Source organism: Peromyscus eremicus, chromosome 18 (genome assembly GCF_949786415.1).
Source record: "Peromyscus eremicus chromosome 18, PerEre_H2_v1, whole genome shotgun sequence".
NCBI lineage: Eukaryota > Metazoa > Chordata > Mammalia > Rodentia > Cricetidae > Peromyscus > Peromyscus eremicus.
The window spans coordinates 40,939,550-40,967,469 of NC_081434.1; the positions used below are offsets into that span (position 1 = coordinate 40,939,550).

A 27,920-nucleotide genomic window follows, 5' to 3' on the forward strand; every position below is an offset into this window, starting at 1 on the left:
TAGATGTCCCTCAAATGAAGAATGGATTAAGAAAATGTGGTTCATATACACAATGGAGTACTACTCATCAGAGAAAAACAATGACAGCATGAAATTTGCAGGCAAATGGATGGAACTAGAAAATATCATCCTGAGTGAGGTAACCCAGATCCAGAAGGGCAAACATGGTATGTACTCACTCATAAGTGGATACTAGATATAAAGCAAAGAACAATCAGACTGCAACCCACAGAACCAGAGAGGCCATATATATAGCATAGGGGACTCTAGGATGACTGTGGCTTATAATAAGTTTTGGGTTTACTCAATCACTGGGCAAGCTTCAGTGAAACATTTCACTATTAGGATAAGAATTTGTACTGTATCAAGCTGATGATAGAAAAATAAAATAAAATAAAAAAGGAAAAGTATCAATTAACCTATTAATATAAAAAGTAGGGTAAGACACTAGGAACAGCCCCCAAATGCACTTCCTTTCCCTGCTTCAAGAACCGATTGGAAGATATGTCAAAGAGAGCAGGATTACCAGCAAAGGATGCTGTGAAACCAGGCAATTCAAAGGTTCTGTGCACCAGGCTGTATCAGAAATGGTGGATCTCAGTGTTCATAGATCAAGTCAACGCAAAGGCCTCAGCCAACTTCTGAACTGGTAACTATGTTGTGCACAGTAGTAGTTCTGAGGTGGTAACTATGTTGTCCACTGTAGTTGTGAAGTGGTAACTATGCTGTGTACTGTAGTTGTGAAATGGTAACTATGATGTGTACTGTAGTTCTGAAGTGGTAACTATGTTGTGTACTGTAGTTGTGAAATGGTAACTATGATGTGTACTGTAGTTCTGAAGTGGTAACTATGTTGTGTACTGTAGTTCTGAAATGGTAACTATGTTGTGTACTGTAGTTCTGAAATGGTAACTATGTTGTGTACTGCAGAAGTCCATCAGGACAGATTCCCAGCAATCTGAGAGTGAAAGATTTGAAGAAGTTTGTCCTCTTACCTGTAGCACAGCAGCAAGTAGGTACACAACAACAAAGACTACAGTCAGAGAGGTGTGGCCACTCTTCATCAGGTGAATTGTGTAGAGGAAAATCAAGTGGCCCGGAACCACTAGGAGCAGAAGAACTTGGGCAGACTTATTGTTCACTCCTGTAACATCAAAGGCAAATGGCATTGACAATAGAATCGGAAGGTTAGAGCTGGGGATACAGCTCAGTGGAGGGTTGCTTGTCAAGCACTCACAAGTTCAACCCCTCAGTACTGGTGGAAAAATAAAAAGAACCTATCAACTGGACATGGTAATCCAAGTCACCATGCCAGAGGACAACCTTGGGCATCTGCAACCCCAGCACTATGGAAGCTGAGGCAGGACAGAGGACAACCCTGGATGTCTGTGACCCCAGCACTATGGACAGAGGACAACCCCGGATGTCTGTGACCCCAGCATTATGGAAGCTGAGGCAGCAGCATTTTGAGTTCAAGGCCACCCCAAGCCAAACAGTGAGACCCTATCTCAGAAAAACAAAACAACAAATTGAAGGTTACTTTCTCATTTCTATAGCATCACATCAATTCAACTGTTAAGAATAAATCTCTATTTACAATTCACTTAATTTTTAGGAATTCCCCTACTAGGTATAATTATAAAATCAAATAAAAAATGGCTGTTTAAAAACTTACTTTGAGCCAGGTAGTGGTGGCACATGCCTTTGATCCCAGCACTCAGGAGGCAGAGGCAGGCGGATCTCTGAGTTCAAGGCCAGCCTGATCTACAGAGCGAGATCCAGAACAGCCAGGGCTACACAGAGAAACCCTGTCCCGGGAAACAAAACAAACCTTGTTTTGAAGAACATTAGTGTCATAAAAACAGAAGCAAAGTGGAACGTCAATTTTATGTCTTTTATTGTTCCATCACTGATATCACAAGGAGGGACTTGAGACGCTCAGTGGTTAAGAGCTCTGACTGCTCTTCCAGGGGACCAGGGTTCCCAGGACCCATGGGGTGGCTCACAACCTTCTGAAACTCCAGTCCCATTGGACCTGATGCCCTCTTGCAGCCTCAGGAGCACCAGGCATGCAAGTGATGCCCAGACACACTTACAGGCCACACCCATACATATAAAGTAGCGAAACAATGATCTCAGTTTTTTTGGCAGTCACATATCTGCTCATGTAAGTAATGGATTGTTCCCATCACTTAGCTGTCTGTCTCCTAATGTCCTGTTTCAGAGCAAATGTCCACATTTTAAAGAGTCAAAAAGCAGTAGTACAGGAAGAAAAGTCCGTTTGTCTGTCCCTAAGTCACTGGTGCTTTGTGTTTGTGCATACAGTTCTTTCTTTCCTTCTTTTTTTTTTGAGACAGGGTTTCTCTGTGTAGCCCTGGCTGTCCTGGGACTTGCTCAGTAGACTAGGCTGGCCTTGAACTCAGAGATCCGCCTGCCTCTGCCTCCCAAGTGCTGGAGAGATGACTCAGCTGTTAAAAGCTAGGCTCATACCAAAAATGTAAGAGTATGGTTCCTCTTTCTTAACCAACTGAGATGGGAATAAAAAGTGCAAATGTCACACCTGTACACACGGACTTAGGGACACAGAAGGCCTCTGTCCTCTGAGATTAGCTCACCACAACACTCACAAAATATCGATTCAACCAATTTTGTCTGCCATCTCAGCCTGCAGCAGTTCCTGACAAAATCCACACAACCCCACAAACACTTACCTGAACCAAAGAATGTCCTGAACGGGTAGGAACAACCTTTGGGTTCTTCGGGCAGTTCCCCAGGGATGCTATGCAAATGGAGGTAGGTAGAAATCCTGCTAGCCTGAATGGCCACCAAATTGCCACCGATACCTGAGACGTTGGGAGAAACAGTCAGGTTACCTTTCACTCAAACAATTCGTCAGTCCACCACAGCAAGCCTCTTCCTGCCACACTCTTGGCTAACGGAACAAAACTTTTCCTAAAATGTTGGTTTCTTTAATGTTCAGATGGATAACCCAAAACTCATTATTATCAAGAATACCTTCATTATTTTCAAATCTGATTAGCTGTCTGATGTGAAAGTAGACCAGAAGAGGTAATTTTAAAAATCGTCCTTGCAATCACTTCACAAAACTAGGTAACAAGATATTCATGTTTGTCACCTTAATGAGAGAAAAAACAAGCTAGATTTATTCAAATTGACAGGCTTGATACTTTCTCAACTCACTAAAGAAAGTGAATTAGGAGCTGAATAAAATTACTCGGGGAAGTCCCATTTTCAACCTAGAAGCAGCCTCCCCATGACTCAGGCAGTAGAGTTAATGCCGAGGTATGGAGTGAATTCCAAGGTGAGACAGGACCCTTGAATTCTCTCTCCACTTGCAGTCAGCGAGGAAGAGACACCAGCCACAAAAGCAAATGGGAAGAGATACAAACTCCAAATCCTTACACCCTGCACGTGGGCCAGCACAGCCATTAAAGAAGCTGCTGTCCTAGACTCCATACTGGCTAACTAGTGACCTTCCAGAGTTTTCAAAGGGTGCTTCTGAGACAGACCAAGGGGGGTAAATCCAAGACTGAAGAGCCAAGCTCATGGGACTGTCTTAACCACTTCCAGACCTGGTGCCACACAAATCCTCTCCTCCTCCCTGTGAGGCAGTGTGGTGATATACTGTGTCCCCCAATATATTGTTCACCTTAATAAACTTATCTGGGGTCAGAGAACAGAACAGCCACAATATTAAACATAGAGGTTAGGCAATGGTGGCACACACATCTTTAATCCTAGCATTCCAGAGGCAGAGATCCATCTGGATCTCTGTGAGCTTAAAGCCACATTGGAAACAGCCAGGCATGGTGACTCATGCCTTTAATCCCAAGAAGTGATGGTAGAAAGGTATTTAATGCGTAAGGACCAGGAACTGGAGCCTGGTTAAGCTTTTAGGCTTTTGAGCAGCAGTTCGGCTGAGATTCATTCTGGATGAGGACTCAGAGGCTTCCAGTCTGAGGAAATGGGATCAGCTGAGGAACTGGCAAGGTGAGGTGGCTGTGGCTTCCTCTGCTTCTCTGATCCTCCACCGCTCACCCCAATACCTGGCCCCAGGTTTGTTTTATTAATAAGACCTTCTAAGATTCGTGCTACAAGGCGGAAGAGACAGAAGGAGACGCTCCATCTGCTGCTCCCCACCCGGGCAGCGCTCTGCTGACACAGGAGGAAGAGTCAGCAAAGGCTGACAGCTGCTGGAGCCTCTTCTGCTCAAGACCAACCTGGAGGGTTGATCGCCAATAGAGGGAGGGGACAGAGAAACGCTGAGAACGCCCCCCTCTCAGGACCAGGGTTAGGGACTGTGGAGATGAGGAAAGGGAATCCTAGGCTGCATCAGAGAAGGAAAGCACATCAGCATGTTGCCACAGGAGGAAGAGCAAGAACACAGACAGATGATCACTTCACGCCACCCACACTCAGCCACACCAAGAACAGGGCTGCAGGAGCCCACTGGGAAAGACGAGCGAAGCAAGAATACTGAAGGAACCACAGTACAAGGACTGCCCTAACCTCACACGAGCAAGCAAAGGACTGCTCATTTCTAGGCACAAATAACATTTACCTCTGTTTCCAGTGGCCCTTTATACACAATGTCAAGCATGTAATAAAACCTTACAAGAGAGGAGCAAAAAAGCCACCAAGGAAACAGCAGCACATTGTAGGAGTTAAGATGTCACCAAAACCGGACCCAGAGATGCTTCGGTGTTGAAATGATAATTGTTATTATTATCATTATCATTTGCGATTTGAGGCAGGATCTCTTGTAGTTCAGGCTGGCCTTGAGCTTGCTATGGCCTTGAACTCCTGATCCTCCTCCCGAATGCTAGGATTACAGGCATAGGCTACCATGCCCAGATCCAGGTACTGAAATGATTTGACAATGATTCTGAAATAACTGCGGTTGACACATTAAAGAATCCATCGGGGAAAGTGTATAACACACAATAAAAGATGAAACACAGATGAGTCAAAATACGAAAAATTACATACCAGATACACATAATGCTGAAGAAAACTGAAGGAGCAGTACCAATGTCCTGGGGACAGCATTACAGCTGAGAATTATCACTAAAAATACTTGGACACTCAGTACCACCAGGCACACTTTACAAAGTACCCATGGGCTTGCTGCTCCAAACACAGACTACAGGACAAGTCTCTTGAGTTTGGAATGACTGAAACATGTAAAGGGTGCTCTCTGGGCATACCAAGAAAAGGACATCTGGGATTCCTCTGCCCAAATATTCCAAAAGTGAACAGTATACTTCTAAATAACAGGTCAAAGAAGAGATCACAAGAGAATGGGAAAACAATCAATTTAATAAAAATATAACACACTGAAGTACAGGGGAGGTGCAAAGAGCAGTCCTTTGAAATCAGGACACTGCTTCTATTTATACAGAAGGACGTCTCCTATCAGTGATATCATGGTCACATCTTTAAAACTTGAAAACGTTGTACTAAAACAGAGAGGAAAGAAGGAAGCATATGCAGAAGAGCACAGTTCAATAAAAGAGAAAACACGGCAAAAAAGTAAACCAGAAGCCGTGTCTTTGAACAAATGAACGAAGGAGAGGAGACCCACATGTCAACACCCAGATTGGAAGAGAACAAGTGTGGTCACTCTGCCTGTGATCCCAGCGCAGAGACAGAGGAGCTGAGGCGAGTTTGAAGCCAGCTTGGGATACACTGTGAGTTCTATGCCAGCCTTACTTAGCTACAGCGTAAGACTTTGCCTTAGAAATAAAGAAGTAAATAAGCCTCAGAGGTGGCTCTCAAGAGCCCATGCTGATCTTGCAGGGACCCACACAGGTGGTTCATAACCTCATAGAGCACCAGCTCTGGGGGTCAGTGTCTATACTGCACTCCTGTGAACAAATTGCCCCCAGATACACATGGCTATACATTAAGAAGCAGTCCAATATATAAAATAGAGCACTGAACAGAATTCATCACTGTTCCAGTGAACAGAAACGAAAAAGATACTATAGGAATATCATTAATAACTTCCATTCTAAACTATTAGCAAATCACATCCAGCAAAATACTCAATGTGTGATACATCACAACCAAATTGGGCTTATCCAAGGAATGAAAGACCAATTTAACATCTGGAAGTAAATTAATATAATTCATTAACAAGTAAATGGAGGGGGAAATGTAACATGATTATAAGAATACATGGGGCAAGAAAAACCTGACACAACTAATAGTCACGACTAAAGCTCTAACCCTACACACATACAAGCTGGGTGTACTGCAGGGTGGAGCACGCAGTTAGCTTCTCAGTAAGCCATGTGAGCCGTGGGTGTGTAAGACAACCATGGTTCTGGTTCTGACTCTCATACAAAACAGAAAACCAAATTCCAGGTGAATTAAAAACATAATCCAAAAGGCAAAACTGCTCAACTGTAGCAGGCTGGTGAGAGAGCTAATCAGCTGGATGGGATTAAGGACTCGGGTGAATGGTGAAGGATCATTCCTAGGTGTGGCTGGGAGGGTGTTTCTCCGTGAGATGAGCACCTGAGTTGGAAGACTGAGGAAGAACTATTCCTAGTGAGTGGAGTCCAGTGTCTGGCACCTGGACAGAAGGAAAAGGACCTTTCTCCTGGAGCTGGGGTGCCCTCCTGTCAGAAGAACTCTTGCAACAAGGGCCCCTGGGTTCTGAAGCCTTCTGCCTCACACCGACAGCTATGCACGCTAGCTTTCCTGGGTCTGAGGCTCACTGGAACTGCCCTCTTGACGGGCTTCTCAGCCTCCATAATTGCATGGGCCAGTTTCTCTAGTTTGTAAGATAATCTTTTTGTACATTGTGAAGATGTGTCTCTGCTAAGGCACCTTCTGATTGGTTTAATAAAGAGCTGAGTGGCCAATGGCTAGGCAGGAGAGAATAGGCAGGACTTCCGAATTCCGGGGAAAGAGAGGAACTCTGGGAGGAATCTGAGGCATGGAGCAAGTCAGACATACGGTAATGAGGAGAGATAACAAGCCATGTGACAGAATGTAGATTAATATAAACAGGTTAATTTAAATTTTAAGAGCTAGTTGGAAACAAGCCTGAGCTAAGGCTGAGCTTTCCTACTTAATAAGAAGTCTCTGTGTCATTATTTGGGAGCTGGTGGTCCAAAGAAAGTCCAACTACACTCTAGTAAATTAGCATCTCTCTCTGTCTCTTATTTTCTCCTTCCCTCCCTTCCTCTCACTCTCTCCCCATCCCTTCCCACTCTCACTCTCTAGAGAATACTGACTAATACATGTGGAAATTCTTTTTTTAACAAAACTGAAAACATGAAGGAAGCGTTTATAAAATTTAAAACTTTTGCTCACCATAAAACACTTTAGGCAAAGAGGGAAAACAAGCCACAAAGTGGAGAGAACCCGCAACATGTCTAACTATCAACAGAAAAATGGACAAGGAACTTAGCAGATAGCTCACCAAAGAAGTTAATCCAGAGGCTGGAGAGAGGGCTCAGTGGGTAAGAGAGCTTGCCACACAAACTTGAGACCCTGAGTTCTAAACCCGACATCCGTGTAAACAATGGGCATATGCCTATAATCCAAGTTCTGTGGGAACTTGGTGACAGGAGGTTCCCTGGGGCTTGCTGGCCACCTGGGGAGCTCCAGGTTCAGTAAGAGACCCCATCTCAAGGGGAAAGGTAGACAGTGATGGAGCAGGATGCCTGACATTCTCCTGTGGCCTCTGCGCGCGCGTGCGTGTACACACACACACACACTATACACACACATATACACATACGTTCACACACATGTACGAAGTTAGCTGAAATCAACAGTGAACAGCAGAGCCCCAATCTCATCAGGCATCAAAGAAAAACAGAACAGAAGCAGTGTAAGTGCTTCTCCCCCAGCAGGACAGGCAGGGAAGATTAACTCTGGGCACAGGAACTGGTGATAATACATGGAGCCCAACATTCTGATACCAAGCTCTCAGAGATAGAGTAAGCAGTGAGAGCACAGGACCTCGGATCCCCAACACACATACACACATACACACACACACACACACACACACACACACACACACACACACGTGTCTAAATTTGTTAGACTTCCTAGGCAAACCATGTAATAAAGGTGATGTGCACGCCCTGCCCTACAGCCTAGCAATTTCACTCTTCCACACTTAAAAAAAAAAGGCTGTCTTATGTGTACCAACTGGAAGAATGTTTTCAGAAAGAAATATGAAATAAAAAGAACTGGAAAGCTTCTCTTAAAAAGGTGTTTTTTGAAGATTTATTTATTATTTTATGTGGTTGTGTATAAGCCTGAGTGTGAGCATATGTACCAGTGCATACAGATGTCATGTACCATGTACACATAGATGTCATGTGCCACATGCATGCAGATGTCCACTGAGGTCAAGAGAGCGAGCATCATGAGATTCCCTGCAGCTGTGAGCTGCCATGTGGGTGCTGGGAACTGAACTCGAACTCAGGTCCTCTGAAACAGCAGCAAATGCTCTCAACACCTGAGTCACCTCTCTGGGCTCAGAAATCTTTTTTTAATGCAGAAGAGTGCCTTTGCTTTAAACACTAGAGCTGCTTGTGCTGGTGCAGTCTGGAAACCAGGGTGGGAGGATTACCAGAGCCAAAACCAACCCGGGCAGCATACGCCAGACCCATTTCAACCAATAAATAAGACACCATAAAGGTTGTTCACACTAATGAATTACCATGTGATGTTGTGATACATGCTGTAATGTTTGTTAACTGTATCTATCTTCTTAAATATTTATTATATTGTCATCAATACTAAAATCATAAGCATTAGCCAGGCGGTGGTGGCGCACACCCTTAATCCCAGCACTCGGGAGGCAGAGGCAGGTGGATCTCTGTGAGTTTGAGGCCAGCCTGGTCTACAGAGTGAGTTCCAGGACAGCCAGGGCCGTTACACAGAGAAACCCTATCTGGGAAAAAAAATGATAAGCATTAAAAACGATTTTTCCTAGCTTTTGAAATACATGTTACTTGTAATCATCTCCATGTACAAGAGCACCACAGGGTTTCCCACTCCGGCAGGGACTTAGAGCCTTCCCCATGGACCAGTGCATTCCCCATTCTCTACTGCTGCTCTCCCAGCTTCTGGTGACCACTATTCTACAGTCAGATTCTAGGAAGTTAACTTTCCCAGAGTCTCCTGACTGGCATCCCACAGGACCTGTCTCTCTGGGTTTAGCGTGCTTCATTCAACAATAATCTCATTTCATTCATGTTATCACCAGTGACCAGACTGTATTCTCTTCTAACCCTGAACAGCGCCCCACTGTTCGTTTGTAACACATTCTCTTTATCCATTCATCCACTGACGTGCTTAAATTGCTTCCATGCCTTAGCTCTTGTGAAGAGTGTTTCAGTGAACAGGGAAGTGCAAATGTCTCTGACATACTGATTTCATTTCCTTTGGAAATGTACCCAGCAGTGGGTCTGTTGTATCATGTGGTTATTTTAACTCTTTGAGGACCCTTTACATTGTTTTCCTCAGTGATTACACTACTTCACGTTCACACCAACAGAATACAAGGTTCTTCCCACAGCCTCACCACTGTTTTCCTTTTGTCTCTCTGACAACAGCCGTTTCTTACTGGAGTGACATCCTGGGTCACTGTGGTTTTAATTTGTATGTCTCTGACTGATGTTGCTGGCCATGTGTACATCTTTTAAGAACTGTCTATTTAGTTCTAGTGCTAGAATTGGAAATGATAACATGAATCCATCAGGACTCCACCTGAATAGTCATACATCGATTAATGATGGGGTTGTATACTCTGTCGGACTCATTGTTCGATTTCTTCTTACATAACAGAGTGATCAGCTACATAGACTAAGGCTGCTGTACAAACTAATACTATCATCATATAGGAGGTCACTCACTGGCCAGGATGTCATTCTGCAATGTGTGACTATTAGAGAGGGAGACTTTTTGGATGCAAAGAGTAAGTAACATTCCAAGAGGATGTCTGAACTGGGTGCTAAGAGCCAGTAGGTTTGATGAAGTCCTCTTCTGTGGACTGTCACTATGGTGGTCTGAATGGTGGTCACAGACTCTCCCCTCTGAGACTGTAAGCAAGTCCCCAGTTAAATGCTGTCTTTTCTAAGTTGCCTTGTTCATGGTGCTTAGTCACAGCAGCAGAAAGGGAACTAAGACACACACCCACTATGAATCCCGGTGTTCCAGTCCAGTGAGGCTGCTTGCTTTCTCTGACAGGGTTATGTGGTTGCTGCTGAAGATGGATTCTCTTCTGGACAACTTAGGAGATGACTTGAAAGAACCAGCAACAGGTAACTTAGCATGGAGAAAGCTAATATTAGCAGCTTCCAAAGCTAAGCAGCGAGCCTGGGAATATATAAGATTACATTCACAATTACAAGTTTGGAGACAGATGTGGCCGTGCACGCCTTTAATCCCAGCACTCAGCAGGTAGAGGCAGGTGGATCTCTGTGAGTTCGAGGCCAGCCTGGTCTACAGAGAGAGTTCCAGGACAGCCAGGGCTACACAGAGAAAGCCTGTCTCAAACAAACAAACAATACAAAAAAGATGATGTCTCAAAAACTAAAAATACAAGTTGAGTGACTATATGTCTGACATCCAGCAAAATTTTGGTATTCAACACATTCTAATAAAGCTAATTTATTGTGGAAATAAGAATTTAATTATTTTAATAATAATAATTAGAAAAAACATAAATAGAAAAACAATAACAAAAAAGTATGAACTTGCCATTTTCCAGCAGAGAAGCTAATTTATTGTTACTGTTATTGGACTAAAAATAAAGCAATTTATTATATTTTTAAAAGCTAAAACTATGGCTTGATTTTAAACTAAATTTAGGTTCATAGTTTCATTTTCATATGTCATTTAGCCAGTAATAAATTTCACTAAAAGCAAATTTCACCAGTCCTAAATGGCATTTTATGTTTTTAAAATTTATTTTATTTTTAATTATATGTGTATGGGACATTATTTGCATGTGAGTGCAGGTAACCACCGGGAACTGGAGGTGCCGGAGCCCCTGGAGCCTGACATTGTGCTAGGAATTGAGCTGGGCAAGAACAGTACGAGCCCTGAACCACTGGGCCATCTCTCCAGCCCCTCTGAGCTACATTTTAAATCACTGTGTTGATTGTCTTAGTCTGAGACAGGACCTTGCTATGTAGCCAAACTCAAAATTCTCTCGCTTTAGTCTCTCCAGTACTGTAATTCCAGGTGTACACCACACACACACACACACACACACACACACCACAAACAACCACACAACACACACACACCACAAACAACCACACAACACACAACACACACACAAACACACAGCACACACACACACACCACAAACAACCACACAACACACACACCACAAACAACCACACAACACACAACACACACACACACAACCACACAACACACACACATACACACCACACACACACAACCACATAACACACACAACACATACCACACATCACACACACATACACACCACACACATACCACACACACAACCACACAACACACATACCATACATACCACAAACACATACACCACACACCACACACACACTACACATACCACACACACTACATACCATACACACACACACCACCGCAACAAAACTAAATATAAAAACAAATTAATTAATTCAGTTTATCATAAAATATTAAAAATGTGTTTTTATACACAGTGTTCTGGGCACTCTTCAAAGGAAACACATTTCTTTAAAATTATGTTTAAAGGCCACATGTCCAGGCAGTCACCAAAGGCACATGAAAGCAGATCTCTGTTCCCTGCAGATTTCTACTCCAGCTCCAGCTCAAGGGCCTGAACACAGCCCAACACTGTCACCACTCCAGTGACAGAAATCCCTCTGACACTTCCTTTTCTAATGTGAAAATAAGGACAATCCGTACAAAGACATTGAAATAAATAATGTACACATTGGAGACATTCAACACAATTATGAACATAGTGATATATGTTAATTAACCACAAGAACAATAAGCAATTTGCATAAATAGCATGTTCATGACTCATGGTGTTTCCTATTGCAGGTCCTTGACTCAGCGTGATGTAGAATTTATCAGTCAGAAGCTAGCAAGGAGGAACCGTACTGCTTTTCAATTCATTTGATGTCTTGTTTTAGTTTTAGACACTGTGCTGGACAGTTTTATGCCAACATGAGCTAAAGTCATCCGAGAGGAACGCAATGAAGAAAATGCCTCCATAAGATCAGGCTACAGGCAAGCCTGTAGAGCATTTTCTCAACTAATGATCAACGGGGGAGGGCCCAGCCTGTGTGTGTAGTAGTGTCATCCCTGGGTTGGTGGTTCTGGGTTCTATAAGAAAGGAGGCTAAGCAAGCCATGGGAACAAGCCAGTAAGCAGCACCCCTCCATGTCCTCTGCATCAGCTCCTGCCTCCAGGTTCCTGCCGAGTTCTCTCAGTGGTGGACTATCACCTGGAAGTGTAAGCTGAAATAAACCCTTTCCTCCCCAAGTTGCCTTGGTCATGGTGTTTCATCACAGTAACAGAAACCCTACCTAAGACAGAGACAGTCTTACTGTGTACTTCTGGCTGACCTGGAATAATTTTGAGACTGGTCTCAGACTCAAGAGATCCATCTGCCTCTGCCTTCCGAGTGCTGGGACCTACGGCGGGCATCACCATGCCCAGTCTGGTATCCATACCAACTTAAAATGACTTCTGCTTGTTTGCTGAGTTTGTCGTGTGTGTGTGTGTGTGTGTGTGTGTGTGTGTGTGTGTGTGTGTGTGTGTATGTATGTACAGTGTGTCACAATGCACATGTGGAAGCCAAAGAAGAATGTCAGGTGTTTGAGAAGGGGTCTCTTTCTTGTCCTTGTTGTAACTGTGTGCCCTAGGCTAGCTGGCTACAAGCCTCCAGGAATCCTCTTGTCTCTTCCATAGGAGAGCCAAGAAAACAGGTACCGCTCCAGGCACACGCTATGGTGCCCAGCTTTTATATGGGTTCCGGGGCAAATCAAATGCAGGTCTTCAGTGTGGCACCCACTGAGCTCTAGTCCCAGCCCATACTTAATGACTATGATAGCTATGCTCTTACATCCGGAGCTTTCTAGTCAAAGCTCACTGCTGACAGTCAACAACGAGAGCGAGCACCCCGTAACTAACATGAAGTGTACATGTGCTAACACAACATACACAGGGCCAGTAACTCATTCTCCTAATAGTAAATTAAGCATCCCAGCAACTGAAAGAGTCCTACAGAACTGAAGTGCTTCTGCAGAGATTCTGGGGACGCAGAAAGGAAGAAACTGACTAAAATGGGGCCTTGTGATCATCCACGGACTTCTGCTCACGGCCTCTCAAAATGCAGCAGAATCGAACTGTAAGAATGTAGTTGATACACAGCCAAAGTTTGCAGAGAACATTTTTCAACAGCAGCTACTTCCACAGAATGCATACACTGCGGTTTGTTTTTCCTCTTCTTCACGCTGGGGACTCTCTCGGGGTAATGTTCCATCTGGTGTTTTATTAGACGTGGAATGCTTCAGTGCAGACATAGATAGCATGCGCTATTAAGCTTGAGTCGATCTACCATAGCTGTGATTTTCCTGAGACTGAGCTATTAATGACCACTTGTAGCTCTCTCTGAAAGCCACAGATGCCTTGGTGGAACTCTACAGAAGCAACCATTTATCACTTCCTTGGTACTGTATGTGAGCTAACAGTCACCTCAAAGCCCTCCTCGCTAACACTGCTTCTCCAGAGGAAGGGAATACAATGTTATTAGTGAAGAGACAGTAAGTGGAGCCTTCCAGGATCCTGTCAGGGTTGCTGAGTATATTTTTTAATTGCTGCAAAATTATTACCTTGGAATAGCTTTCTTTGATGTCAAAGAATGCTTTCTTGAAACCGTTTTATACACTGTTGCTTTTAAGAGCTTGTTATTAACACAGCTTTTGAATTATTTAAATTCTACAGACACTAACCGCATTATTAGAGATGGCAGAAAGCATCTAAAGACAGCTTTGTATAAATTAAAAACGTCAGTAGAAACAGCCTGTCAATACACTAAAGGGTGAGACTTCTCAGTGTCCACAGGACCTAATTTTAGGCATATTACACTAGAATAAGCTCATTAATGGTAAAATACCTGATGCTAAGAAGAGATTATCAGCAGGTTCGTCTAGGGGCTCCTTTGAAACTCTATGTTTCACATTCACATCATAGATTATATTTCAGATTCTATCAAGAATTTTTTTGTACATTTTCAATGGAACCCAATATAAAAGTTCATTTCCTTAAAAATCAAATTATGCCCTTAGTGTGCCTGGCAAGTGATCCAGCACCTTCCATGTGTACTGTGTATCTCAGTCCCTCCACACCCCCTGCAAGATCACCCTCCAAGCAGGACTCCCCATCAGTGCTCAGCCACTCCACACCCCCACAAGATCACCCACCGAGCAGGACTCCCCCTCAGTGCTCATATGCGGTAGTCTTCGGTTTCAAGATATGCATGGGGATGAAGAGACATGTCCCCCATTTTCATGTATTTCAAGTGCAGGCAAAGCTCCTCCACCTGGATAAGGGCAGGTATATTTAACTCCCCCTCCCCACTCACTTTATTTACTCTTTTCTTATGAGTACACTGTGCATAAGCTGGCTAATAACTGATGAAGTCTCTCCGTATTTTCCACCCTAGCTCATGCGTTTTCTAATGAGGGCAGAAATAGGTTCAAGAGTAGGGGAGAAATACTGTATTCCTTTAGTGTATAAAGTATATATATTCTCTATACATATGCAGAATATAACCATGTGATAAGTATGCATATGTATAACTTTGTACTATGCAATATGTATATAATGGATATAAAACGATACATGTAATGTTTATTTATATAGCCATTTTTAGGGGAAATTATTTTAAATGCTCCTTCAGAAAGTGATAACGAAAAAAGCAAACCAGCTTAAAAACATTGCCCTAGTTAGACCTTCCCACCCCGTGTGTATAAAAACAGGTAGCTGAGACAACCCCTTAAGTCCTCAGAATGGCCACAAGTGGTTCCTTCTGCCCAGGGTGTTAGCCATGAAAAAGGCTGAGAAACACTGTCTTGGGGAAATCTCCCTACTTGACTTGGGACAAGTGAGGCTGTCGGCTGTGAGCCCCTTCTTCTTAATCCCCCTCCCTGTCTCCCATCCCTGTTTCACCAGACTCTCTTCAGGGATCCTTTCTCACTTGCTCTAGTAAGGTATGGCTGGCCTGTCTTTCCAAGGCTTCTGGAACGGATTTACTCTCACGGCCTCCACTCCTTATTCCCGCCCCTCACACAATCTGGCCTCCATCATTCCTCTGCCTACTTGTTAAAAGCCCTGTCTAACACTGCTCATCTCAGATAAAGGTCCTCTTTCAGACTTCTATCCTAATCCTCTTTCCACTGTCAACAATTTAATAATTTAAAAAAAAAATCTACAGGAGCTGGAAAGATGGCTCAGTGGTTAAGAGCACTGGCTGCTCTTCCACAGGACCCAGGATCAATTCCCAGCAACCACATGGTGGCTCACAACCATCTGTAATGAGATCTGGTGCCCTCTTCTGGCCTGCAGGCATACACACAGGCAGAACATTGTATACATAACAAATAAATAAATAAATCTTTTTTAAAAAATTTGGCTGGGCAGTGGTGGTGCACGCCTTTAATCTCAGCACTTGGGAGGCAGAGGCAGGTGGATCTCTGTGAGTTCGAAGCCAGCCTGGGTTACAGAGCAAGATCTAGGACAGGCACCAAAACTACATGGAGAAACCCTGTCTCGAGAAACAAAACAAAACAAACAAACAAAAACCAACAAAAAAACCTACAGGTGCTGCTTCCAAAGTTTTAAATATTCTAATATTTAATAAATAAAGACACACCTACAGGGAGGCAGAGGCAGGCGGATCTCTGTGAATTCCAGTCAAGCCTGGTCTACAAAGCAAGTTCCAGAACAGCCACAGAGAAATATTGTCTCAAACCCCAACCCCCGGGAAAAAAAAACAACCAAAAATTCCACTTATCAGCAAATGTGGACTACAAAGAATCCCACACTAAGCGTGCCCATGTCCTAGTCTCCACCTGTAGCATCTCTGCCTCCCCGCCTTTCCCCGTCACCGCCACCTCACTGTTTTCCATACTTCTGCATTTCCCATTTTCTCAAGCTGTGTATTCCCAAACAGCACAATGCTTAGTTTTTCATGCTTGTGGATTTTATTGAAGGAAATAATGCCATATAGTGCATTCTCAGGATTCAGCCATGTTCTCATTCACTTTGTTCATAACACTCCACTAGAACACCTTCATTAACTTAGCCGGCTCTAACCAAGCTGTACTCCTAAATGATTTCATCACCAAGTAAATGGCTGCTCCCTTTCTTCTAAGGATGGATACATAGTTCAACTCTTTCTTCTTTCTTAACTTCTGTTTACGTATTTGTGTGTTCATGTGTGTGTGGTGGAGGTCAGGGGATAGCTGCAGGAGTTGGTTCTCTTCTACTATGTGGGTTCTAGGCATTGAACTCAAGATTGTTGGGCTTGGTGGCAAGCACCTTTCCCCACTGAGCCATGTCATAGGCCCTCAACTCTTTCTTCTGCCTGCAAATAATTCACTTTTGAATCTTTAACTTTCTCATTTAACATCTAAAGATGCTTTGCCTATATATTCCTACATAAAGAGTCTGGGGAGCAGAACACACAGAAGAGCTGAAAATTTAAATATTAAGCCAATGTTTCTACTTATAAATAGGAGTACTTATTAAGAAAATAAATAAATGTTGCTATCATTGCTAAAACCTTAATATAAATGGAAGGAACCATTTTCCTACTTTTACCTCCTTAAATGTACCTTAACAGTTCCCTCTAACGTCTATGACTTTGTTTTATGATCTAAGTTGTGTTATTTAGCATGATAATTTCCTCTGATTCAGTGACATGTAATTTGCAGCAAAATGGAATTTACTCCTTAACTCACACGTTTATTCATTCAACAACTGCCAAACCTTAGCACTGTGGGCATCATTCAGTCACAGAAAACAGAAGTCATCATTCAGAATAAACACGTGCCACAATGCAACTGCTCAAAGCGCGGCAGGGAAGCACAGAAAGGGAGAAACAACTCTGAGCATGCGCCTTGTAGGTGCGCCGCTGCGGTTGGATCTGGATGATCGGCAGTGGCTGTAGACACACCGTGGAGAAAGTGAGCAGGTGCCAAAGCACGGTGTACAAAGTGGTGCGCCAGGCTGAGAAAGAGCAAGCCACTCAGCATGGGCAACTTCAGTGTGGCAGGGAGGTGGGGTGAGCCTGGGAGGCGGAGTTTAGGGCGGACTGGGCCCAGCATGTTGGGCTAAATAACTGATACTTTATTCTCCAGGAAACAGAAAGAGAACTTGATCTTTGAGCAATGGGTACAATCTGGTTTGTTAGGAAGATAACTATTTATTATCATTATTATTATTATTATTATATTTAGTGTGTGTGTGTGTGTGTGTGTGTGTGTGTGTGTGTGTGTGATAGCTGCATGCCATAGCATGACTGTAACAGTCAGAGGACAATTGCAGGAGTCGGTTCTCTCTTTCCACCATGCAGATCCTGGGGGATCACACTCAGTCTTGGTGGCAAGTGCCTTACCTCCACTGAGCCATCTCACCAGCCAAGATTATTTCTGATAGCAAATAAACGGCAAGATAAACTGAATGAGTGAAGGATCAGAGAAATAATTTATGGAGATCTACTCAGGAAAAATAATGACCAAATGTAGGATTAAAAAAAAGGCAAAGTATGCTTCTCCTACAGCCTTCCTTCCTCACCCCATCCCCTTGCCTCACCTGCCAACACCTGAGGCAGTTTCTCCCTGGAAACCCACTGGCCATGCCAGCCAGGGAATCAAGGAGGTGATCCCACGCCCCTTCCCATCCTCCAATTCCAATTCCACAGTGCCATCCCCAGCTCTGTAGCAGACTACCTGTTGTGGCCTCTCCTCCTCCTCTGCCCCCATCCCTAGGTACTAAGATCTTCTACAGCCTTCCTTCCTTACCTCATTCCTTTGTCTCGGACACTAAGAGCTGAAGCACTCTCTCCCTGGAAACCAGCTGGCCATGCCAGCCAGGGAATCAGGGAGGTGATCCCACGCTCCTTCCCATCCTCCAATTCCAAGTACTCAGTCTCATGCCCAGCCCTGTAGCAGAACTCCTGCAAGGGCCCGTCTTCCATTCGCTGTGGACTCCACAGATCCTCACGGCAGACCCAGCTTTCTTCCTTCCTGTGGACCCTCTCAGCCCTAAGCCCTTCTAGCCTATCACCATATCTTCCTGTCAGCTCCCCAATACCTAGAAACAAGTTCTAGCTGGGTCCCCCAGTAACCACACCTGACAGGGACTCATCCAAGTTACCACATGATCCTAAGATCCAAAAAGGGCAACTGAAACCCCACGTCAAAAAGACAAGGCCAGGGCTGGAGAGATGGCTCAGCCGTTAAAGGCTAGGCTCACAACCAAAAAGACAAGGCCAGATATCAACACCAAGAATTACAATCATATAGCTGAAGCCCAAGACAAGGACGTAAAATAGCCATTATGGATATGTTCAAGGACCTTAAAGAGGATCAGAATAAATATATTAGTGAAGTCTGTGAAAATGCAAACACAAAGTAAAATGAAAATAGTTTAAGATATGGAAGTAGAAATAGAATCTCTAAGGAAAGCCAAAACTGAGGTAAAATTGGAATAGAAAAAATTTAGGAAGTCCAATAGGAAGCTCAGAGGGAAAGCCTCAGCAACAGAACACAAGAGACAGAAGAGAGAATCTCAGGGTTGAGACAAGATAGAAGATGGATATCTCAGTTAAGGAAAGTGTTAAATTTAAAAAAATCCAGGCATAAAAGATGCAGGAAATCTGAGACCCTATGAAAAGACCAAATTTAATAATAATGTGAGGGAACAGAAGAAGACGAAACCCAGGCGCAGAAAATATTTTCAACAACAATCATGGAAGGAAATTTCCCTAACTATTAAAATACAAGAAGCTTACAGAACACCAAAATAGAATGGACCAGAAAAGAAAGTCCTCTCAGCACATAATCATCCAAACACTAAACATAAAGGACAAAGAAAGAATATTCAAAGCTGCAAGGGAACAAGACCAAGTAACATATAAAGGCAGACCTATTAGAGTAAGGCCTGACTTTTCAATGGAGACTCTAAAGCCAGAAGGGCCTGGACAGATGTTCTGCAAACTCTAAGACACCACAGACACCAGTCTAGATTCTATACCCAGCAAAACTTTCAATTACTATAGATGGAAAAAGAAAAACAGTCCATAATAAAGCCAAATTTAAGTAATATCTATCTATAAATCAAGCTCTACAGAGGCACTAGAGGGAAAACTTCAACATAAAAGAGATTACCACACCCAAGAAAAGACAAGGAATAAATAATCTCAGATCAGCAAATCAAGAGAAGGAGGCCCATACAACAATAAGATAACAATATGATATTGTTCGTATCAATGAACAACAAACACTGTTCATTGATAATTCTCAACATTAAGGGGCTTGATTACCTAGTAAAAAGACATAAACTAACAGACTGGATACAAAAACAGGATCCATCTTCTGCTGCCTCCAAGAAACACACCTTAACATCAAGGACAGACATTATCCCAGTGTAAAAGGATGAAAAAAGATATTCCAAGCAAATGGACCCAAGAAACAACCAATTTTATCCATTTTAGTATCTGACAAAATAGACTTCAAACCAAAACTAATCCAAAGAGATAGGAAGGACACTATATATATTTGTCAAAGGAAAAAAATCCACCAAGAAGACATTGTAATTCTAAACATCTATGTACCAAACACAAAGCACCCAAGTTCATAAAAGAACTACAACTTAAATCACATACTAACTGACCCTCACGCAGTGATGGGGGTGACTTCAGTGCCCTACTGTCACCAGCAGAGAGGTCATCCAGACAACAGCTGAACAGAAATGCTGAAGCTAAATGATGTCACACACCTAATAGACATAACAGATATTTACACAACATTTTACCCAAGCACAAAGGAATATGCCTGCCTACCTTCTTCTCGCTACATCATGGAACTCAACAAATACAGGAAAATTGAAATGATACCATACATCCTATATGACCATCATGGATTTTAGCTGGCTATCAACAATATCAGAAATAACAGAAGGCTTACAAACTCATTGAAACTGTAACAACTCGCCACTAAGTGAAAAACGGGTCAAGAGAGAAATTAAGAAGAAACCGAAAGCTTTTTAGAATGGAATGAAGATGAAAATACAACATACCCACACTTACGGGACACAGTAAAGGCGGTTATAAGAGGCCAGTTCATAGCACTAAGTGCCTATATAGAAAAACTGGAGAGATCTCATATTAGCAACTTAACAACACCCCTGAAAGCTCTAGATCAAAAAGAAGAAATAACACCCAAAAGGAATAGCTGGCAAGGAATAACCAAACTCAGGGCTGATATCAGTAAAAGAGAAACAACAACAAAACAATACAAAGAATCAATGAAACAAAGAGTTGGTTCTTTGGGAAAAATCAGTAAGATTGACAAACCCTTACCCAAATTAACTAAAAGGCAGAGAAGAGTGTGGAGGATCCAAATTAACAAAATTAGATAGAAAGGGGGACATAACAGCAGATACCAAGGAAATCCAGAGAATCTCAAGGATATACTTTAGAAACCTATACTCCACCAAATTGGGAAATCTAAAAGAAATGGATACTTTTCTTGATATACACCACCTACCGACATTAAATCAAGATCAAACAAGCAATTTAAACAGACCTATAACCCCTAGAGAAATAGAAGCAGCAATTAAGTCTTTCAACCAAAAAAAGCCCAGGGCAAGAAAGTTTTAGCACAGAATTCTACCAGACTTCCAAAGAATTAATGCTCCTTAAATTATTCCACAAAATAGAAACAAACAGAATGAACATTACACAATTCTTCTTAAGAGGCCACCGTTACCCTGATACCTAAACCACATAAAGACCCAACAAAGAAAGAGAATTGCAGACCAGTTACCCTTGTGAATAAAGATGAAAAAATTCTCAACAAAATACTTGCAAATCAAATACAAGAACACATCTGAAAGAACATCAACCATGATTAAGTAGGCTTCATCCCAGAGATGCAGGGATGGTTTAACATGGGTAAAATTGATAAATGCAATTACCATATAAATAGGCTGAAAGATAAAAATCACATGATCATCTCAATAAATGCAGAAAAGGCCCTTAACAAAATGCAATGCCCCTTCATAATAAAGGTTCTGAAGAGATTAAGGATACAAGGAACATACCTCAACAAAATAAAAGCAATATACAGCAAGCCCATAGCCAACATCAACCTATATGGAGAGAAACTCAAAGCAATTACACTAAAATCAGGAACAAGACAAGGTTGTCCACTCTCTCCATACCTATGCAATATAGTACCTGAAGTCTTAGCTAGAGCAATAATACAACTGAAGGAGATCAAGGGGATACACATAGGAAGGGGAAAAGTCAAAGTATCCTTATTTGCAGATGATATGATAGTATATATGTGACCTTAAAAATTCCACTGGGGAAACCCTACAGATGATAATCACTGTCAGCAAAGTAGCTGGATATAAAATTAACTCATCCTCCTACATACAAATGACAAACAGATTGAGAAAAAAATTGGGGAAACAATACCCTTCACAATAGTCTCAAAACCTGTATGATAAAAACTTTAAGACATTCAAAAAAGAAATTGAAGAAGATATCAGAAGATGGAAAGATCTCCCATGCTAATGGATCAGTAGAATTAACATAGTAAAAATGGCCATCCTACCAAAAGCAATCTACAGATTCAATGCAATCCCCATCAAAATCCCAACACAATTCTTTAGAACTTGAAAGGACAATTCTCAGTTTCATATGGAAACACACACACACACACACCAAAACCAAACCAAAACAAAACAAAAAGAGGATAGCTAAAACTTAAATCCTGAATAATAAAAGAACTGCTGGAGGTATCACTATCCTCTACCTCAAATTCTACTATAGAGCTGTAGTCATAAAAACAGTATGGTATTGGCATGAAGACAGACATGTTGATCAATGGATCCAAATTGAAGATCCAGACATAAATTTACATATCTATGGACACCTCATTTTTTTGTATAAAGAAGCCAGAAATAAACACTAGAAAAAAGAAAGTATCTTCAATAAATGGTACTGATCAAACTGGATGGCTACATGTAGAAGAATGCAAAAAAAAAAAATCCATACTTATCACCTTGCACAAAACTCAACTTTAGATGGCTCAAAGACCTCAACATAAGGCCAAATACACTGAATCCAATCAAAGAGAAAATGGGAATTAGTCTTGAACTCATTGCCACAGGAAAATACTTTCTAAACAGGACACTGATAACACAGACACTAAGAACAACTAAAAAATGGGACCTCATAAAACTGAAAAGCTTCTGTGTGGCAAAAGCCATCATCATTTGGACAAAGTGGCAGACTATAGAATGGGAAAATATTTTTGCTGGCTACACATTTAATAGAGGGCTAATATCTAAAATATATAAAGAACTCAAAAAAATGGACATCAAGGAAACAACGCACTTAAACAATGGGGTACAGTTCTAAACAGAGTATTCTCAAGTGGCTGAGAAGCATTTAAGGAAATATTCAACATCCTTAATCATCAGGGAAACGCAAATCAAAACTACTTTTGAGACTTCATCTTACACCAGCCATAATGGCCAAGATGAACAAAACAAGTGACATCTCATGCTGGCAAGGATGTGGAGTAAGGGGAACACTCATCCATTGTTGGTGGGACTGCAAACTGGTATAGCCACTGTGGAAATTAGTTTGGCAGTTCTTCAGGAAGCTGGGAATTGATCCACCTCAAGATCCAGCTGTACCAATCTTGGGCACAGATTCAAAGGACTCTACATTCTACTACAGAGACACTGGCTCATGTTCACTGCTGCTCCATTCATAATAGCCAGAAATTAGAAACAGACTAGATGTCTGTCAAAAGATAAATGGATAAAGAAAATGTGGTACATTTATGCAACAAAAATACTACTCAGCTTTTTTTAAAAAATGAAATCATGAAATTCATAGGTAGGTGGATGGAGCTAGAAAAAATTATCGAGTGAGGTAACCCAGACCCAAGAAGACAAATATAGTATATATTCACTTATATGTGGATGTTAGCTGTTAAGTTTCAATAAGCAGGCTACGATCTATATAAACAGAAATTAGGTTCAGAGTAAGGAACTAGTGGGGAGGGTTGGGTCACCCTAGAAAGGGGACATAGAATATATAAATTAGGGATGGGCAAACTGGAATGGAAACATCAAATGGGAAGGAGGAGGAAGGAGGGGAGGAAGGGGGAGTACAGGGAGGGACAGCTAAAACTAAGAGCCATTTGAGGGGTCATATGGAAACCTAATACAGTAGAGACCTCCTAAAATATATACATATACGAAGGTGGTCTAAATGGAATAATCAAATAACAGGGAGACAGAGCCCCAACCAGACATCTCTCATCACCACATGAAGCTTCCAGTGCAGGGAAGGGGTTACATCTAATCGAGTTGTTGGCCAAAGGGGCCCCATGGGAACCCCCAAACAATCCAGGCTATTGCCAAGGCTATTGGTTGCTCTCTACAAACTGAGAGAAGGCCCTGTTGCTGAAGACAACCCAACACAACTCACTGAACAAAAGTCAATGTTGGCACCTACCTGGAGCCATCACCCCTACTGACTACTGTTTATGGCACTGGAAGGTACTCTCCACACTACCAGAAGAGAAAGGTGAACACCAACCCGGCCTCAAACCCCTCAATCTACAATGGTGACCTGCCTGCAAAGTGAGCTGGAGCCACAGTAGCACAAAGCTAGTGGGAGGAACCAACCTTATCTGATTGGACTGAAGCTGCCCTGGATGGAATACTGGTAGATAATCACACCACTTAATAGATGCAGGAAGCACAGAAGGAGAGCTTAGGAGCTCCTTAGGAGCTTTGGGTCTTCCATGTGAAAATACCAACTCACAGTAGGGATCTGAGCCAGGCATGGGGGCTTAAGTCTGCAATCCCAGCTCTTGGCAGTCTAAGACAGAAGGATGATAAGTTTAAAGCCAGGCTCAGCTACAAATTAAGACTATGTCTAAAAAAAAAAGTACGAATCTGGAAATGAACATATAAGTCACGACTGAAGTGCTAAAACCATGTGACAAAAGAGACTGAGTTCTGAGTCAATGAGGGGTTCCATCCCAGAGCTCCCAAGCCAGTCTCGAGGGTCTGTGCTTCTTACACACTCCCTGGCAGTACTGCCAGCCTGGGGACTGGACAATGTCCTTAATAAAAAAGATGAAGAGAGAGCACTGGGGATGATCATGAACACAGTTATGAAGAATATACACACTTCAACAGAAGGTAGAATGCAGGAGACTTAAGAAAGAAGTTTCAGAGGCTGACATGAGGATTGTGAGAGTAAGAAACATCAAACAGCTGAGGATGGAGCCTGAAAACACGCCATGGACAGAGAAATCAGGTCAGCAGGCAGCCTATGAAAAGCCGTGATGTCCAGTGAAAGGGATAAAAACAAGTCAGTGAACTGAAGGACAGGACTGCACTCGGAGAGCTGCCGTGACCATCGGCAGAGAACAGAACTCCAGAAGGGAGAGGCGATTGCTAAAGACTTAGCACATGTGTAGGAAGGAAGCAGAAGGGAGGAAGGCCCAGGGGATAGAAGAAACACTAAAGGAATGGATGGAGACGGAGTTGATGGAATGGTACCCAGTCTGCAAGGAGATCAACAAAGTCAGAGTTTGCTCTATACAGGTGAAAGATATTCAAACAGGTACTGTTAAAGATGAAAACAGAAGAGAGAGATTGGAAAGAGGAATACACTGGGCAAGACTGTGCCTAAAACCTGTGTTTTCTCCTCAGGCTTGCCCTATTTAAAAAAAAAAAAAAGAAATACTTCTTCAAGCAGAAATACTTCTTCAAGCAGATGGAGAATATATGCCATTCAGATGGAAGTAGACACGTATACAAAGGAAAGAACTGGAAATGCCAGTCTGATAAGAAAACATAGAAAATACCATTTTTATTATGCTTAATATTTTTAAAACTAGCCGGGCGGTGGTGGCGCACGCCTTTAATCCCAGCACTTGGGAGGCAGAGGCAGGCGGATCTCTGTGAGTTCGAGGCCAGCCTGGTCTCCAAAGTGATTTCCAGGAAAGGCGCAAAGCTACACAGAGAAACCCTGTCTTGAAAAACCAAAAAAAAAAAAAAAAAAAAAAAAAAAAAAAAAAAAAAAAAAAAAACAAAAAAAACTTAAAACTATTTAAAGCTTAAGTAATAATAATGTACTATAGGGCTTAAACAAAGGAAAGTATGACAGAAGACAAAAGGGTATGTTGATACAAGTCTCTGATCCTATACACAAAGTTGTATATTATTATTTGAAAATAGATTGGGAAGTGCCCCCAAACAATACAGGCTATAGCTAGTGTTCTTGATTACCTACTAGGACTCAATGTTAAGACCTTCTTGCTGACGACACCATATGCACTGGTGACAGAACTGGAGGAATCAAGTTGGGGCTGACCCAGGGAGCTCTCTTCCTCTGGCTGGTTTCATAGTCCTGGAAAGTGTGATGTGGGCTGCTTGATGGGGGAGTCGCCAACCATCTTATCCCGCTACGAATTTGTGAACTGCAATAAAGACTGGCATAAACCAGATGTGCCCATAGGTGCAACGTGACACAGATGAGTGACCAACCACCTTCTGCTTGGATTTCAGGACCAGTCCACAGGAAGAGACACATGCCTGGTACTATCAATCTTGCAAGAATCCATGTCTGGGAGTGTACAGGCTCCAGGAGTGAACCCTTCACTTTATTATGCTAAAAGGACAAAGGATGGAGTTGCCCTCTTGTTACATTTGTATCACTCTACCCACAGATTAGCAGGGCTTCCAGACAAACTGACAACTAGTCAAAGTACAGAGGACAAATGTCAGTGGAATACCTGGCCACAAGTGGGACATCCATAGTACATCCTTTCCCCAAGGCTTAGGAACCACTTTGGAAGAGTGGGCAGGAAGATTGCAAGATCAAAGGTCCGGGGGAGCAGACCAAGACAGTGTGTTCTGCACAGGACAGACAGCTGCACTCATGGACTCACAGTAGCTGTGTCGCCTGAACACACCCCAGTCAACATCTTTTGTTTGTTTGTTTGGTTTTGGTTTCTCTGTGTAACACCTCTGGCTGTCCTGGAACTCGCTTTGGAGACCAGGCTGGCCTTGAACTCATAGAGATCCGTCTGCCTCTGCCTCCCAAGTGCTGGGATTAAAGGTGTGCGCCACCACAACCTAGCTCCTAGTAAACATTCTTGCATAGAGTGGGGAGGGGTTCTTGAGCCTCTACCCCTAACTGAGGAGTTATGGACAGTAACAACTTCTGGAGTAAGTAAAGTCAATTTTCTTTAACGGTGTGTGTAGTGGTTTGAAAGAAAATGGCCCCCAAAGGGTGTGACACTATTAGGAAGTGTGTCACTGTGGAGGCTGGCTTTGAGTTCTCATATATGCTCAAGCCATACCCAGTGAGACAGATCACTTCCTGTTGCCTGCAAGTCCAGATGTAGGAATCTCAGCTCCGCCTCCAGCACCATGTCTGCCTGTATACCACCATGTTGCACCATGATGATAATGGACTAAACCTCTGAAAATGTAAGCCACCCCAAGTATATGTTTTCCTTAATAAGAGTTGCTGTGGTCATGATGTCTCTTCACAGCAATAGAAACCCTAATTAAGACAGTGTGGTTCCTGGTAAACTGACAATGTGTCCAGTGGATGCTCCACACCCTAACACAAATTAGAGGTGATAGATTGTTAAAAAAGAAAAAAAAGGATATGAAGGATGGGAGGTAGGAATGGGGAGGGATCTGGGAGTAGTTAGGGAGTGGGGATTGGATATGATCAAAATTGTGTGATATTCTCAAAGAATTAATAAAATATTTAAAAAGAAAATAGACTATGGGTTGAGGCTAAATCTCAGTGACTGAGTGACTACCTAGAGCACATGCCTGGCCCTGGGCTCAGCCTCCAGTTGCCTAATAAGTAAGTAAATAAGTAAATAAATATTACATAATGCCTAGTTCAGTACTCATCATGCATAGTCTCGGGTAGAAAGAAGGCTAGATCCAGACACTCCAATACTTCCAGTAGAAGTAACGAAAAGTGCCGCAGAAGATATTAGCCCAAGAACGGCTTACGATATCCTGTAGTCAAGAATTCTGTTAACTTCATTTTACCAAACTTAATTGACCACAGAATTCACTTCTCAAATTGTACTTACTAATGTCTTACAGAGCAAGTGTGACCAATGATTTTTAAAATGCTACTCGTTCTGAGGCATGTAAACATTTAATGACATCTCGGTCACATCAACACAGATAAGCTTTGCTTTAAACACATGCATATGTGTGTCGGATAGATTAGTAGCTGTATGTTTTGAGAGAAAGGGAACTGCAGGTTTGGGAAGAGCTGGCTTTGAAGTTTTGACTCACCACATTCACTAGATGTTTAATCGTGGACTAATTACTTACATGAGGATTAGATTATGTATAACATGCATTAAAGACTTACAGTTACTTGACACTTATGTAGATACATAATAAATATTAGATTATGAGGAGAAGGGGAGGGGAAGCAGCACATCCCTTGCATATTTATAAATTATTCAGTGGTTAAGAGCACTTGTGAGGAGAACCAGTTTCAATTGCCAGCACCCACATGGTGGCTCACAACCATCTATAACTCCAGTTCTGAGAGA

The 27,920-nt window shown here is 42.5% G+C and overlaps 1 protein-coding gene across 4 annotated transcripts in view; it reads right to left on the bottom strand.

Moving 5' to 3' along the window:
• The window catches only part of Slc41a2 (solute carrier family 41 member 2), a 133,208-nt gene that overhangs the window by 25,830 nt on the left and 79,458 nt on the right, over positions 1–27,920 (bottom strand). For all 4 annotated transcript variants that reach the window (XM_059245110.1, XM_059245109.1, XM_059245108.1 and 1 more), the window contains exons 9-10: positions 2,712–2,843; positions 996–1,144 (exon numbers count right to left, since the gene is read on the bottom strand). In XM_059245110.1, coding sequence (XP_059101093.1) covers positions 996–1,144; positions 2,712–2,843 — 281 coding nt within the window. The remainder of the gene's footprint in view (positions 1–995; positions 1,145–2,711; positions 2,844–27,920) is intronic.